Source organism: Octopus bimaculoides, chromosome 1 (assembly GCF_001194135.2).
Source record: "Octopus bimaculoides isolate UCB-OBI-ISO-001 chromosome 1, ASM119413v2, whole genome shotgun sequence".
Taxonomy (NCBI): Eukaryota; Metazoa; Mollusca; class Cephalopoda; order Octopoda; family Octopodidae; genus Octopus; species Octopus bimaculoides.
This window is the reverse complement of record NC_068981.1, coordinates 162,761,545-162,774,832: the sequence shown is the minus strand read 5'-3', so window position 1 is coordinate 162,774,832 and position 13,288 is coordinate 162,761,545. Positions and strand designations below refer to the sequence as shown.

Below are 13,288 nucleotides of genomic sequence, written 5' to 3'. Positions count from 1 at the left end.
TATATATATATACACAGACAACTGGATTCAGAGGTACAGTCCAGGTATCGAAACCATAATGCCGTCTGTTAGGTAGCTGATGATGGACGCATACATGTAATGTGCTTGTTCACTATGACTCTTCTGTATCTTACTTTCTTGTGGTTCTACATTGTCCCTCATTGAAATTCTAATACTTGTGTTGAACTTGTATATATGATACCATACATTGGCACTGCATGATTGTCCTTCATTGGGATAGAAGTTCTGGTAAGGGTAATACTTGTATAAGGGTTTCTAGTTTATGGAGGTTTTGCTACACACACACAAAACCGTGTTTGTTTTAGCAGGCTACACTTTCACTCTGTCAAAAGGTTCATCTGACACTGATACTATTTGAAATCTTGACACAGTATAGAATATTTCAAAACATTTAACCTAAATTTGAATACAATACAATAAGCATTAAGAGATAGAATAAACATAAGTTTACAATGACGGATGAAGTTAATCAAATTAGTGAAATAAGGAAACAACACGTAATTATGTGAGTGCATGTATGTGTGTGTGTACATACACCCATGCAAGGATACACAATACAAAGAATGTAAGAACATTAAAATCACTAGAATTAGAGATACTGACAAATTTTCAGGGATGTTGACACTGAACAGATACTAAAGCAATCAAAGAAGCCCATCTTCAGATCATTGATTAAATATATTTATGGTTTCAACACCAGAGGTAAAACCACTCCATGTGATGGCATCAGCAATCCACCAAAACGAATTTTAATGCTGCTTGGGAACATATATAAACAGAACTTGTACAGGAGACAAAACAATATATATTTATACAACCATACACACAAGCATATATAAATTGAAAATATGATGTATAACATTGAAATTATAAAAAAACTTAACACCTTAATTGGATAAAAGACCCAGTTTCCCAGGAGCTACACCAAAAGAGAGATATGCAACCTGCCTAGTCCAGTAGCTATGGCCAGAAAGAAAGGCAGTAACCACAGAGGAAAGAGATGCCCTTTCTCTTCATATGTATATATATATATATATATAAATATATACTCTCTGAGTGGTTGGCGTTAGGAAGGGCATCCAGCTGTAGAAACTCTGCCAAATTTAGATTGGAGCCTGGTGTTGCCATCCGGTTTCACCAGTCCTCAGTCAAATCGTCCAACCCATGCTAGCATGGAAAGCGGACGTTAAACGATGATGATGATGATGATGATATATATATGGCATCAGAGAATTAAAGCAATAAAGTGTTTTTTCCAACACAGAGCAAATCAAAGAGATTAACAATAGGAAACATATTGTATATCTGCCCATTCACAGTGAATTTATTGTTACCAAATAACATAAAACCTGTTTACAACACATTTCAATTGGCATCAGTAAGATATATCAGCAGCTATAGACAGTAAACTAAAATCCTTGAAGCATATTTTCTTCATAGCTGAATCCTTCCATCAAAGAGAGATAATGTCCTCCACACACACACACAACCCAGCTAAGTAGAGCAATACATGCTGTAGCTTTTTTTTTTTTTTTTTTTTTTTTCGAAGGTCTAAAATTTATAACTTTTATTGTTTATCTAACTTCTTGCAATTAGAAATTATTCATTGCTAAATCTTCAAAAATCTTCAGAACTTTTTGCCTGAAAGTATGCAGTTAATAATGTTCTTCACAAAATTCTATAAACATAATGAATTTCAAAACAGAAATGTGTTAGCGATCTCTTTCATCTTTTTTTTTTTTTTAGGTAGTTTCCAAATAATTCAGCTATTCTGAATAACGCTTACAAAACTTATGCACTTGCAATCTTCTTTCAAAAATTATTCCTAATAATGTTGCTTTTGGAAAAAAAAAAAAAAAGAAAAAAAACTTCCCTGGAGTGTTCAATAACCATATAAATAATAAAACCCTTCAATATAACACAATAAACATATAGGCAGCATCTCTCTTCAAAACAGAAATTATCAATCTCTATTCATTCTTTTTTTTTTTCAATATATCATGTCAATTACACAGCATTCATAAATAGATTACAGCTCTTCTTTTGTATAGAGTACTACTTTGTTAATAAGTGTTTCTGAAAAGTGTTTTGAAATAATAATAATAATTATTATTTGTTGGTGATATTGTTTTGGTTTTCCAATTATAAGAATCAATTGCCCTACTGACAATTTTGGCCTTTGTCATGGACTCTCAACCATAAGTGTTTTAAGATGGCAACCTCTATATCATACTTAATGTATAAACACTGTTAATAAGCCAGTTACTATAGTATTTGTCCTGAGATAACACTTTTTAAGGACAAGCTGTGTAAATAACATGATAAACATCAATGGGAAACGAATATTCATCCCAGCGGTCGTCAGTGAGAACATGAAATGCATTTTGGCCTTTCCAAGAACGTGTAGTCACAGCCAGCCACATGTTCAAAAAGAAATCATTGCCTACGATACAGAAGACAATGAATAAAATATTCACTGATGTTGTAAGTAGTCACCTAGCTGAATATAAGTAAGATATACATTTCTGTCTGCTTATACATGGTACTTAGGTGCAATTTTGAAGTTAAAATAAACTGAAAAGCATATTAAATATTCAAGGTTCTCCCTAAACTATTATCTGGGGATATAACATTATTAGTACAATGTGAAAATGCACCAACTTTGGAACTCACTTTTCTTAAGCCACGTTGTACACTGACGTTTTTACAAGAGATTTTCTGAGTGTCAAATTGATCTGCAAAAAGAAAACATAGAACTAATATGTTGTGACCCATGTTCAAACTTAAATAATAAAACTTCTAATGAATGTTAATGAATAATCAATGTAAAAATATTTTTTTTTTCTCTTTTAATTGACATGAGAAATTAAGAGAAACTGGCTGACTGCCAGAACTTGAACCTGTATGATTGATTGGTTCCATTGCAGAGTAACTGCCTCATAATTGGTTAATGCAGAGCAGCACTGTATATTAAGAGCAGTGATGGCCAGCAAAACTGGACAGTGTTACCAAACTGGTGGTGACAAACAAAAATATCATGTATTTATTCTGACTATCTGAGCACTGAGTTCAACTTTGCCTTTCAACTTTTTGAGGTTGATTCTGTTGAAAGCATTTGGGCTAGGTCCCCAGTTTGAAGTCAGAGGTCTTGTACAGAACCACAAACACTGCTTCTTTCCTTCCTAAAATAACAACTATAAATTTATTGTTGACATAAAAAAATCTTTTTTATAAACTTTCAACAGAACATGAAATAATTCTTTTCAGGAACATTGGCTCTTTAGACACACACACACACACACACACACACACACAAAGCTATGAATAATAGCATATAAATACTGGGTCAACAGGCCTTTTTGGATAGAAGCAGCCTTCAACATTTTTTTTTTATATCCAAAAACGTTTTGCAACTTGATATTGACATTCTACTATTTATAGCTTGATGTGATGCGCCTCGAGAGTCAATGTTCCAAAAAAGAATTATAAACATTGTTAGCTTCTACAGTCAACCATCTATTTGTTAGTGGCCAACAAATCTTTATAAAAATCAATGATCAATAACTAATGCATGGTCAATGAGTATAGCCAAGGTATGCAATAAATCCAAGTTATATATTTGAGATACAGAGTAGTAAATAAGCTGGAAACACTATAACTGAAAAGATCAATAGGTAATAAATATCAATTTCCTTTAACCAAGTGAGGTACACAGAGTGCAATTGAATGACATTTCCTAATCAGCTATAATTATGAAAAGTCTGAATTCAGCAGTCATACAATGCTTACAAAACTTAATGTATCCATCTTGTGGTACCTATTTATACCCATATGGATTGAGTCAATGAAAGTTTCCTGTTTTGATCTAAACAATTGCAATAACAGAAATATGATTAAAAACTATGGATTTCATACAGCTTCAAGTATACAAACTGACCATAACTTATCCATAATTAGACAGGAATTATACAACAATATTCATTATGATCAATAAAAATACTTAGTTTATTCTTAAAGGAAACATATTGCCTGGTGAATGTTAACAGAAAAAAGAGAGAGAGAAAAAAATCAACTTGGTTATCACAATTCTAAATAGCTAATTTAGTACAAAAATAAATAAAAACAAAAACAAACGAAACCATACCAGCTCCGCATGTTTGACAGAGATCCGGATCACATTCGCGCACAGCCAAGAAACACGGACACTGCTTGGTGTTACACTGAGCTTTACAACGGCACCCAGGAAACCTGTTTTGACCTGTAATGACAACAATCTCAAAACTCAAAACTCATACATCAAAGGATCAAAGAATACCTTTGTCCAGCCTCTGTGCAACAGTAATTTACATTAATATTGAAGAAATATTTAAATACTGACAAATAACAAAATATTTTTTCACAGTTTTATGCCATCACAGCCACCTTAGCAGAAGGTTAAGGGTTGGTTACTGTTTGCAAATAGAAAAGTGTGAAAATTAGAAGCTGAAGAATAAACAAAACATTTATTTATTATATTCAGTGAAAAACGTGAATTTAAAAAGCAGCATGAAATTAAATATGAAATCAAGGTTGAAGTGAAATTACTTTTCCCTCACCTCAAGCTGTTTTTGTTTCAATGCTTACCTGGTAACTTTGTCAATTGTTAATTCAACATGAATCAGTATATCTGCTTCTCATAGATATCTTATTTCCTGTTAAACATTTTTATTTCCTCGAGAAAGTTGAGAGCCAGTAACTTCTATTCACTACATTAATTGCTATTTTATTACAACAAAGCGCTTCAAAACATCACTTCCATTTTCTTTCTTCCTCTTAAAAAAATTTTTTTTTTTTTATATTTATGCTGTTCTACTTCGACATGTGCAGTCAACCGAATGGCAACCACAAATCAGAACTGATTTTCTTCTTTTTAAAAGAGTGGTAGAAATGTTTGTTTTGTATCAAAAGCAATTAAAGTATGGACTGAAAGAAACTGTTAGTGCTTCAGAAGAAAAAAAAAAAAAATTGTTGGTTTTAACAATGGCATTATATGCTAATACCTAAACTGCTGGACTCAGCTCTATTTTGATCAGCAATTGGTGCACTGCAAAATCAAAGCCTCCATACACAAAGCATTTGTGTAAAATAAATTTGCAACATTACTCTAGCAATTTATTGGATTGAAATCATTTTATGAACGAAATGTGTCACACAATAGAAGTGTAGTAAAAGTTAAATTGCATTCTCAAACTGAAGGAAACATGAAAAGAAAATCACAAATAACAATAAAGTTGGGGTATGTACATTCATCAAACAATTTTGTAGAAAATTAAATGAAGAACTGCCTTTCCCCCCAACATATACATGATAAATTCTAACAAGACCAAAAGCTGATAAAACTTACATTTTATACAACCTAAATAGAGTTCTGAAATATTTTATCTTTGTAAGTATTGTCAGGAGAAGAAATGACATCCATATTTGCAAAGCCTTTGTGACTAGCAGAAGAAAGAGAAAGAAACCATGATTTGTGCTCTGAATGCATACAACAGAGTGCACTCCAATAAAAGTACTGAAGTTCATGGTTTGAAGGTAAAATGATGATGGATTAAGTCTTGCATCCAAGAACAAGGACAGTCCATCCAGCAAGCTTTTACATAGTTGCTGTCTACCCAATTTCACTTATAGGATTTGCGTCAATTCAAAGCTATGGGCACTTGCTCAAAGTGCTAAACAGTGGGAACATATATATATATTAGTAACAGTGTTACTTTAAGACAGGTATATAATTAATAATTAGCTTTATTCACTTTCTATGGAAATTTTTTTTCTTATTTTCCACTTGTAACATTGTTATTATAACACATAAGAAATAACAAACTGTCTATGGAAATATTAGCTAATAAACAGTTCTTTAGAGAACATATGAAAAAAATTCCCAAGAAAATGTATTATGGAATCAGATTTTAATATCCCACACATAACTCTAATAGCACATATAACAAATGTAGCAAAAAAGGCTTTCTCAGTCATCATCTAACGTCCGCTTTCCATGCTAGCATGGGTTAGACGATCTGACTGAAGACTGGTGAAACCAGATGGCTACAGCAGGCTCCAATCTGATTTGGCAGAGTTTCTACAGCTGGATGCCCTTCCTAACGCCAACCACTCAGAGAGTGTAGTGGGTGCTTTTACGTGCCACCGGCACGAAGGCCAGTCAGGCGGTACTGGCAACGGCCATGCTCAAAATGGTGTATTTTATGTGCCACCCGCACAAGAGCCAGTCCAGGGGCACTGGCAACGATCTCGCTCGAAAATCCTTACACATGTCAGTAGTATTTTCAAATACAGAATCATCAACTAAAAAAAGTGCTAACACCAAATCCTACCACTCTGGATGATAAGGCCAAAGGAACTGATAAGGTCAATGCTAACAAAGACTTGGAAGTCTAATATTTCAAATCATGGGATAGAAAAATGCTTACATACATGTACCTAATTAAAATTAAACTGTGAGTTTTTCACAATATATAATGGGTATGAATAGTTTGAAACTTTACTTATGGGGTCTTCTTGATGCAAGGAAGAGTATATGCTTAAATATACATAAAACTGTGAAAACCCAGTTCATAGTTTTTTCAAAAAACAACTGTATCATAACAGGAGGTTAGTCTTGAATTTACTTAAATATGCGGAAGTTGATAAATATTTACCATATAATCAAAATGATGTATTCATTGCAAGAATTCCTTTAACTCTACCAGATCTTTCATCAATATTCAAAATAGCTATTTCCTCTCCAGCTGTACTTTGGCGACTACATTAACCAAACTTAAGTGAAGTGTTTTAAATAGCAAGTTTGAAATTCAAGGCATTTGGTATGAGAAATGATAAAGAGTGGGCAGTAAAAGCAAGCCTATACATATTTTAGGACAAACTTAGCCCACAACATCAATTATTAGTACAACAATATTTTGTGAGGGAGCTCTAGAGCTGTTTACATTGTAGTTAATGTACTATTAAGTCAGGCAACCAACACTGGATAACAGCTGCTGATGGTAAATACATCGTCTTGAGTCATTTCATTTATTTCACTCAGAAATAGATAGAAATAAGAGTCAGCTGTGAGTGACATAAAACACTTTTAGTGATGGTGGCCAAGATTTGAAAAAAATCCATAACTTTTATGATAAGAAGGGTATCCAGTTATGAAAACAATGACAGAGCCTCTGTTTAGTCACTAGGGTTGTTAGAAATAATAACTAATCAACCCTTACTGTCTTAAATAAGGAAGACATGCTAAAATTTCAAGGGCAACATTGTGGTTAGAATCATTGTCAAATGTGTTTGACAGAGCAACTACATAAGATGCACTGTTGTCCACTGTTGTTGTGAGCATTAAGCATCAGAACATGTAGAAGGCTGTTGTTACGTAAACACATCCAAAGCCTACCAACAAAGTAAACAATAAAAATGATAATAAAAAATGCATTAAAACCAATCCTACTACAAAAGAAGAATATAAAGCATCAACTTACAGTCACTGCTACATTGGCAAAACTTCTCACAAAAATTCTGCGCCACTATGCAAGGACAGGTATCGTCACATCTCTGGCCAGGATGGTCACACGGCTGGTAGTTGTAGACCGGGTTGGACACACTGTCTTTCTTCAACTGAATCTTTCTGCAATGCATAGACCATAACCTGCACACCAAGAAACAGAAGACGGCCATGTTACAAGCAGACAACCACATGCATACATAGCACTGCCCCTTGCTGCTGCCGCCGCCGATGCTATACTGCTTTGTTGTAATTCTCTGCTGCACTCTGTTCTCGCTTGCTCTCACATAAAGAACAGGTCACACTCCACTGGTTTATGGAATGTGGGCTTGCTTCTTCTACAGTTTTCCCATGCTGTTCATGGTAGAGGCTTGTTGCTTCTGTCTTATTCATTGATGAGAAGATGTAGCCACAACTGATGTGGTTGTCAACAACTCTATCAATCAAAATATGCGTGGTGTTGTTATTTAACACAAGCTCATCTCTGCTTTGGGAGATCTATGACCACAGGCATTCCAGCCATGACTATCCCATCTTTTATTTTCAAGCACACTAAATCAAGGACTATATTATACAATGTGTCCTAGCCTTTAATGAAGGACTTTTGGCTGCTTTTTCTTGCAGGTTAAGTAACCACATAGAGGCTTTCCAATTGGCTCATGTGTGTTTCATATTAAAGTGTGAGTCTTGAGATATATGGGGAGCATTTGTGTATAATGCACTGCAAGTATTTTGTTGGATATTAAGGCAGTGCACTTAGTCCTATATTATTCTGTAGAAATAGATACCAAATTGAGGAATGTGCAATAGACTGGTGATCCTATCCAGAAGAAAACTCATCTCTCATCTAAATGATGTCATGAAATGTGAGTTGATCAGTGCTCATTATGAGATATTCAAATCTTTTGAGAGATGGGGAGAATTGAAGAGTAATAGATTAGCTCCAATTCAAGCATAATCACAATCAAAGGCATTCCAGTTCTGACCAGCCCTTCTCTTTATTGGGCACAATGCACCCAAGACTACATTATACAATGTATCTTTACACAAGATAAGGTGCAATTTGAGAATTCTTTGGCAGCCATTTCTAGCAAGTCAAACAACCACCATGTAGATGCTTCATTATAGCCTTATGGTGTAGTGTTATAGATGAAACGAATCTTATGATCAAAGGCATTCAAGTTATGACCATTTTGTACTTTTGTATATTTAAGACTGTCTTTCCTTTTTCAATGTGGTAAGATGTGATCTGAAGGAAACTTGGCAGTTGTTTCTAGCGGGTTGAGCACTCTTGTTGGCTCATCCTGGCAGACTGCAGTATAGTGTAGATAAAATATATTGCTTGGTGTGGTTCTGATACTTTCACAGTCCAAGCAGGTGCAGCCTCAAAGGCTCTTAAATCGTTCCAATAATCAACTCTGTTCCTTCTATCTGGCAACACGTATGGCTGTACAAACGTCGTTCCAGACAGAGATGTTGTTGTTGCTTTTATTAATCTTGTAATCCTCTCTAGCTGTTGTCACTGCCACCAGATGCAACCCTCAATCACTTTCCTCCAAAAAAAAAAAAAAAAAGTCAAAATCAGTCTCCAGGTTGAAGATAGTCTGGAGCCAAGAGGAGTGAAGGAGAAGTTGGGACATGAGATCCTGGCAGTGAAGTGGATGGTTGTTTGGCGGGGCAGCCAGCATGCCGAGGTATGCAGGAAGCTTGCAAACACAGATTCTACTTCTTCCACACACATGGCTCCACAAAGCAACACACACGCTTTGCATTTAGTATAGTTATATGCATGCAGCAACCAGCATGGAACATCTCCAAATTCAAGACTGACATAATTTGCCATTAAGAAAATACTATAAGAGTCAATAAGATAAATACCTAAATATCACACAAACTGACTTTGGCACAAAACCAGAAATTTTTGTTGGGGAAAGGGAATGATTGATTTTTCTTGGCTACAGTATGTGTAAGAACTGTCTCAAATCCTAGGGCTCCTAGGGTTGGTTACTCAGTCTACATGGCATATAAGTGACTGAGGTCAAAACATTACCCCTGAATGGGTTGCAAGTCTGTTACAGGGTTACCCATATACAGCTGAATGGGCCGGAGTAACATGAAACAATGTTTTTTTGTTTTTTTTGCTCAAAGAACACAATGCACAGCTCGGTTTGGAAATCGAAACCACAATCTTGTGATTGTGAGAGCAACACTCTAATCCAGTGTTTCTCAACTGGGGGGTCCATAAGATTTTGTTGTTAATATTCAATTGCAATAAATTTGCTATATTCCTACAATACACAAAATATTTTAACAATTTTGTTTGCTCTTTTTTTTTCTATTCTTTTACTTGTTTCAGTCATCTGACTGCGGCCATGCTGGAGCACCGCCTTTAGTTGAAAAAATCAACCCCAGGACTTATTCTTTGTAAGCCTAGTACTTATTGTATCTGTCTCTTTTTGCTGAACCACTAAGTTACGGGGACGTAAACACACCAGCATTGGTTGTCAAGCGATGGTGGGGTGGGGACAAACACAGACACACAAACACACATTCATATATATATATATATATATATATATATATATATACACACACACATACATACACGAATGGCTTCTTTCAGTTTCCGTCTACCAAATCCACTCACAAGGCTTTCGTCGGCCCAAGGCTATAGCAGCAGACACTTGCCCAAGGTACCACGTAGTGGGACTGAACCCGGAACCATGAGGTTTGTAAGCAAGCTACTTACATAATTTCTAATAATATTTAATTATAAAGATATAAGGTTTTCTGAACATCAAAGGGCAATAGCCAGGTGGATGGATGGGGAAGACCAGGGGTCCATATGTAAAAAACGGTTGAGAAACACTGCCCTAATCCCTAACCTACACATCTTCTATGGCATGTGCATAGAACTTATTTTCAAGACTCTGAAAAGATGAAACCAATTTTCACCCTGTGTGTTTCAATTATAACAATAACAATATTGATATTTTTTGTAACTGGTGAGAGAGTACAGTTAATTAATCCTTTAGTATTCAAATTATTCTGTCTAATAAAATTCTTGCTTATGCACATAGTTTGGAATTACTTGTGCATTATCATGTAGCTTTGGAATTTTGAAGATATGCTTTACTTCTAGGATGACATTGTAGGGTAGATGGGAGAGGCTGAGTCTGGCCAATCTGAACATAAAAAAGGTAGAATAGTTAGGCTGGTTTAAATGCTAAAGGGTTAAGCCTACCTCAGTATGCTACTTGATTGACCTTAAGGATGAAACTCATCACTTGGTCCACCCCCTCCTACCCCATCCCCAGAATTCAAAAGAACAAAGCACCAGACTAGCATCTAATAAAGTATCTACTTTACTTGTACACTCGGTTTCCAATAATAATGGCTTTTTTTACATTGGCACAACGTAGCAGATTACCAGAAGGGAAGGATATAATAAATTGGTATAGTCAGAAGGAATATATATATATATATATATACATATATTCCCGAGCATTCCACTAATACACCTACTTGTCATTCCTACACCTGTCTTTGTCTTTTGTTTTATATATGTATAAATATATATACATATATATACATATACACGCACACACACACATATATATATATATATATATCAATACATGATTGATGTATTATTTTATCATACTTTGGAGAGATAAAAACAAATAAACCTGGAAATGTTTGAACTCTGGATTTCGTAGGATTCAATTACTCATTCTAAGTCATTTACTCTGGTACCAAAAACAAATGAGGGCTCCACTTGTTCAATGAAGAGAATTAACTACTCATTGAATCATAGTGGTTGAGTATTCCAAAGTCACTTGTCTCTCATAATTCTCACGAAGAATTAGTATGATAAGACTGGCTGGGCTTTTAATTGACAGGTACAGTCCATCTGATGGGCTTTTATAGTTTCTATCTATGCAATCTCACTCACAAAACTTCATTTGGTCAAAGCCTCTGATAGAGGACACTTGCCCAAAATGCAACCCAGTGGGATCATACTAAGAACCTTGCAATTGAGATGGGCATAACATCTGTATGTTAGGGCCTTGCAATTCTAGAAGCTAATGTCATACCTGAAGATATTTATTAACTAAAGGGACAGAGACATAGTCTAATTGTTTTACTTCATAAGACAACTTTAGAATAATGAAATAAGAGTTATAAATTTTACACACTCACACAGTATCTTTGTTAACTAGAACACAAAGAACAAGCCAGAAATACCCAGCTGTTTAGGAATGGTTTATATGAATAGATTGAGTAAAACAGAGGAAAGGCAAATTATGCAATCAATAGAATAAGGAACTGTTGACATTGTACATATACAGGTGGAAAACACAATGACAAAGCAATGCCATGCAGAACAGAACAACAATGACAAGTGATGACAGCGAAAGAGGCAACAGCAGTACAGGCGAGATAAACAAGGAAGGACAAATATGAATGTATAAATGTTTTTGTGTATATGTGTACATACATATATACACATGTATGTATGTGTGTTGTATGTATGTATTTGTTAATGTGAAGGAGAGATTTTCTTTCAAACAAGTTTTATTGAAGACACAAATGTGTTTGAAATTAATCTTTTTTTAATTATTGGAGATCTTTCATATTTCCTTATTAAACAACACACAAATTCAACACTCTTGTTGATTGACCATCCGTTTACATACAACAAAGAGCAATTGCAGTATATCATAATATAAAACATGAAACAAAACTAGGCAGAACAAACAATAGTTGAACATTAATTAGGCAAAAATTTAATAACAAATTACAAAACAAAAAACACATGGCTACAAGACATGTGAAATAAACCATGAATATAATCAGGTTTTCTCAGTTACAGCATCACTCCCATAATCCCTTGCTTCCTATTACAAAATGTGGTAAAAATGAAACCAATGTTATCATTTTCTTAGAAGATAAAGCTCAGAAAGTTTTGAAATAACGAAATTGGGAACATTACAGCTCCAAGCTAAATGTAAAAGAATAATAAGGAAATACGAAAAACCATAAATAAAAACGATTAAATTCAACCTTGTGACCCCATCACATCTCTCTCTCTCTCTCTCTCTCTCTCTCTCTAAATACACACACATATATGTAAGTATATGAGGATAAATACATTTTAAAGGTGTTTCCTTTCACACAATGGCTAAGAATGCAGCTTTGACTTAAAATGACCCTGACCCTTACACCACAAACATGTATGTGTGTATGTGTGTGTGTGTGTGTGTGTGTGTATGTGTGTGTATGTGTGTGTATGTATGTATATATATGTACATGCACCTAGACAAACACACACAGAGAAAATAGGTTGTTTCAAAGCACATCATAATATCAACTGGAAAGAAGATATTGGATGATGGATAAGTGGATCAAAGCAAAGAGCAAGGTAGAATACAGACAAACATGCAAGCACCTTAAGGCATACAATGATTGTTATTATTATTACAATAGTTAGTACAATATAGACAGACAGGCACATAAATATGTACAACATACAAACAAATAAATAAATACCAATAGTTTGAAGCATGCACAATATCAGAAAAGTAAATGATTTTCCCTCTGAGCAAATTTGCAAGAGGTTTCAGGTTAAAGGAGAATTTGAAAATATCCTCTCTATCATTCAGCCAACACACATTATATCTAAACTCAGTTTATATAATTGCTTCTAAACAGACTTAGTGGAAT

At 34.6% G+C, this 13,288-nt stretch overlaps 1 protein-coding gene across 1 annotated transcript in view; it reads right to left on the bottom strand.

The window, feature by feature from the left end:
- LOC106874217 (histone-lysine N-methyltransferase EZH2) overlaps positions 1 to 13,288 on the bottom strand; it is a 182,264-nt gene that overhangs the window by 9,090 nt on the left and 159,886 nt on the right. The window contains exons 16-18 of the mRNA XM_052971199.1: positions 7,539 to 7,705; positions 4,166 to 4,279; positions 2,695 to 2,756 (exon numbers count right to left, since the gene is read on the bottom strand). Coding sequence (XP_052827159.1) covers positions 2,695 to 2,756; positions 4,166 to 4,279; positions 7,539 to 7,705 — 343 coding nt within the window. The remainder of the gene's footprint in view (positions 1 to 2,694; positions 2,757 to 4,165; positions 4,280 to 7,538; positions 7,706 to 13,288) is intronic.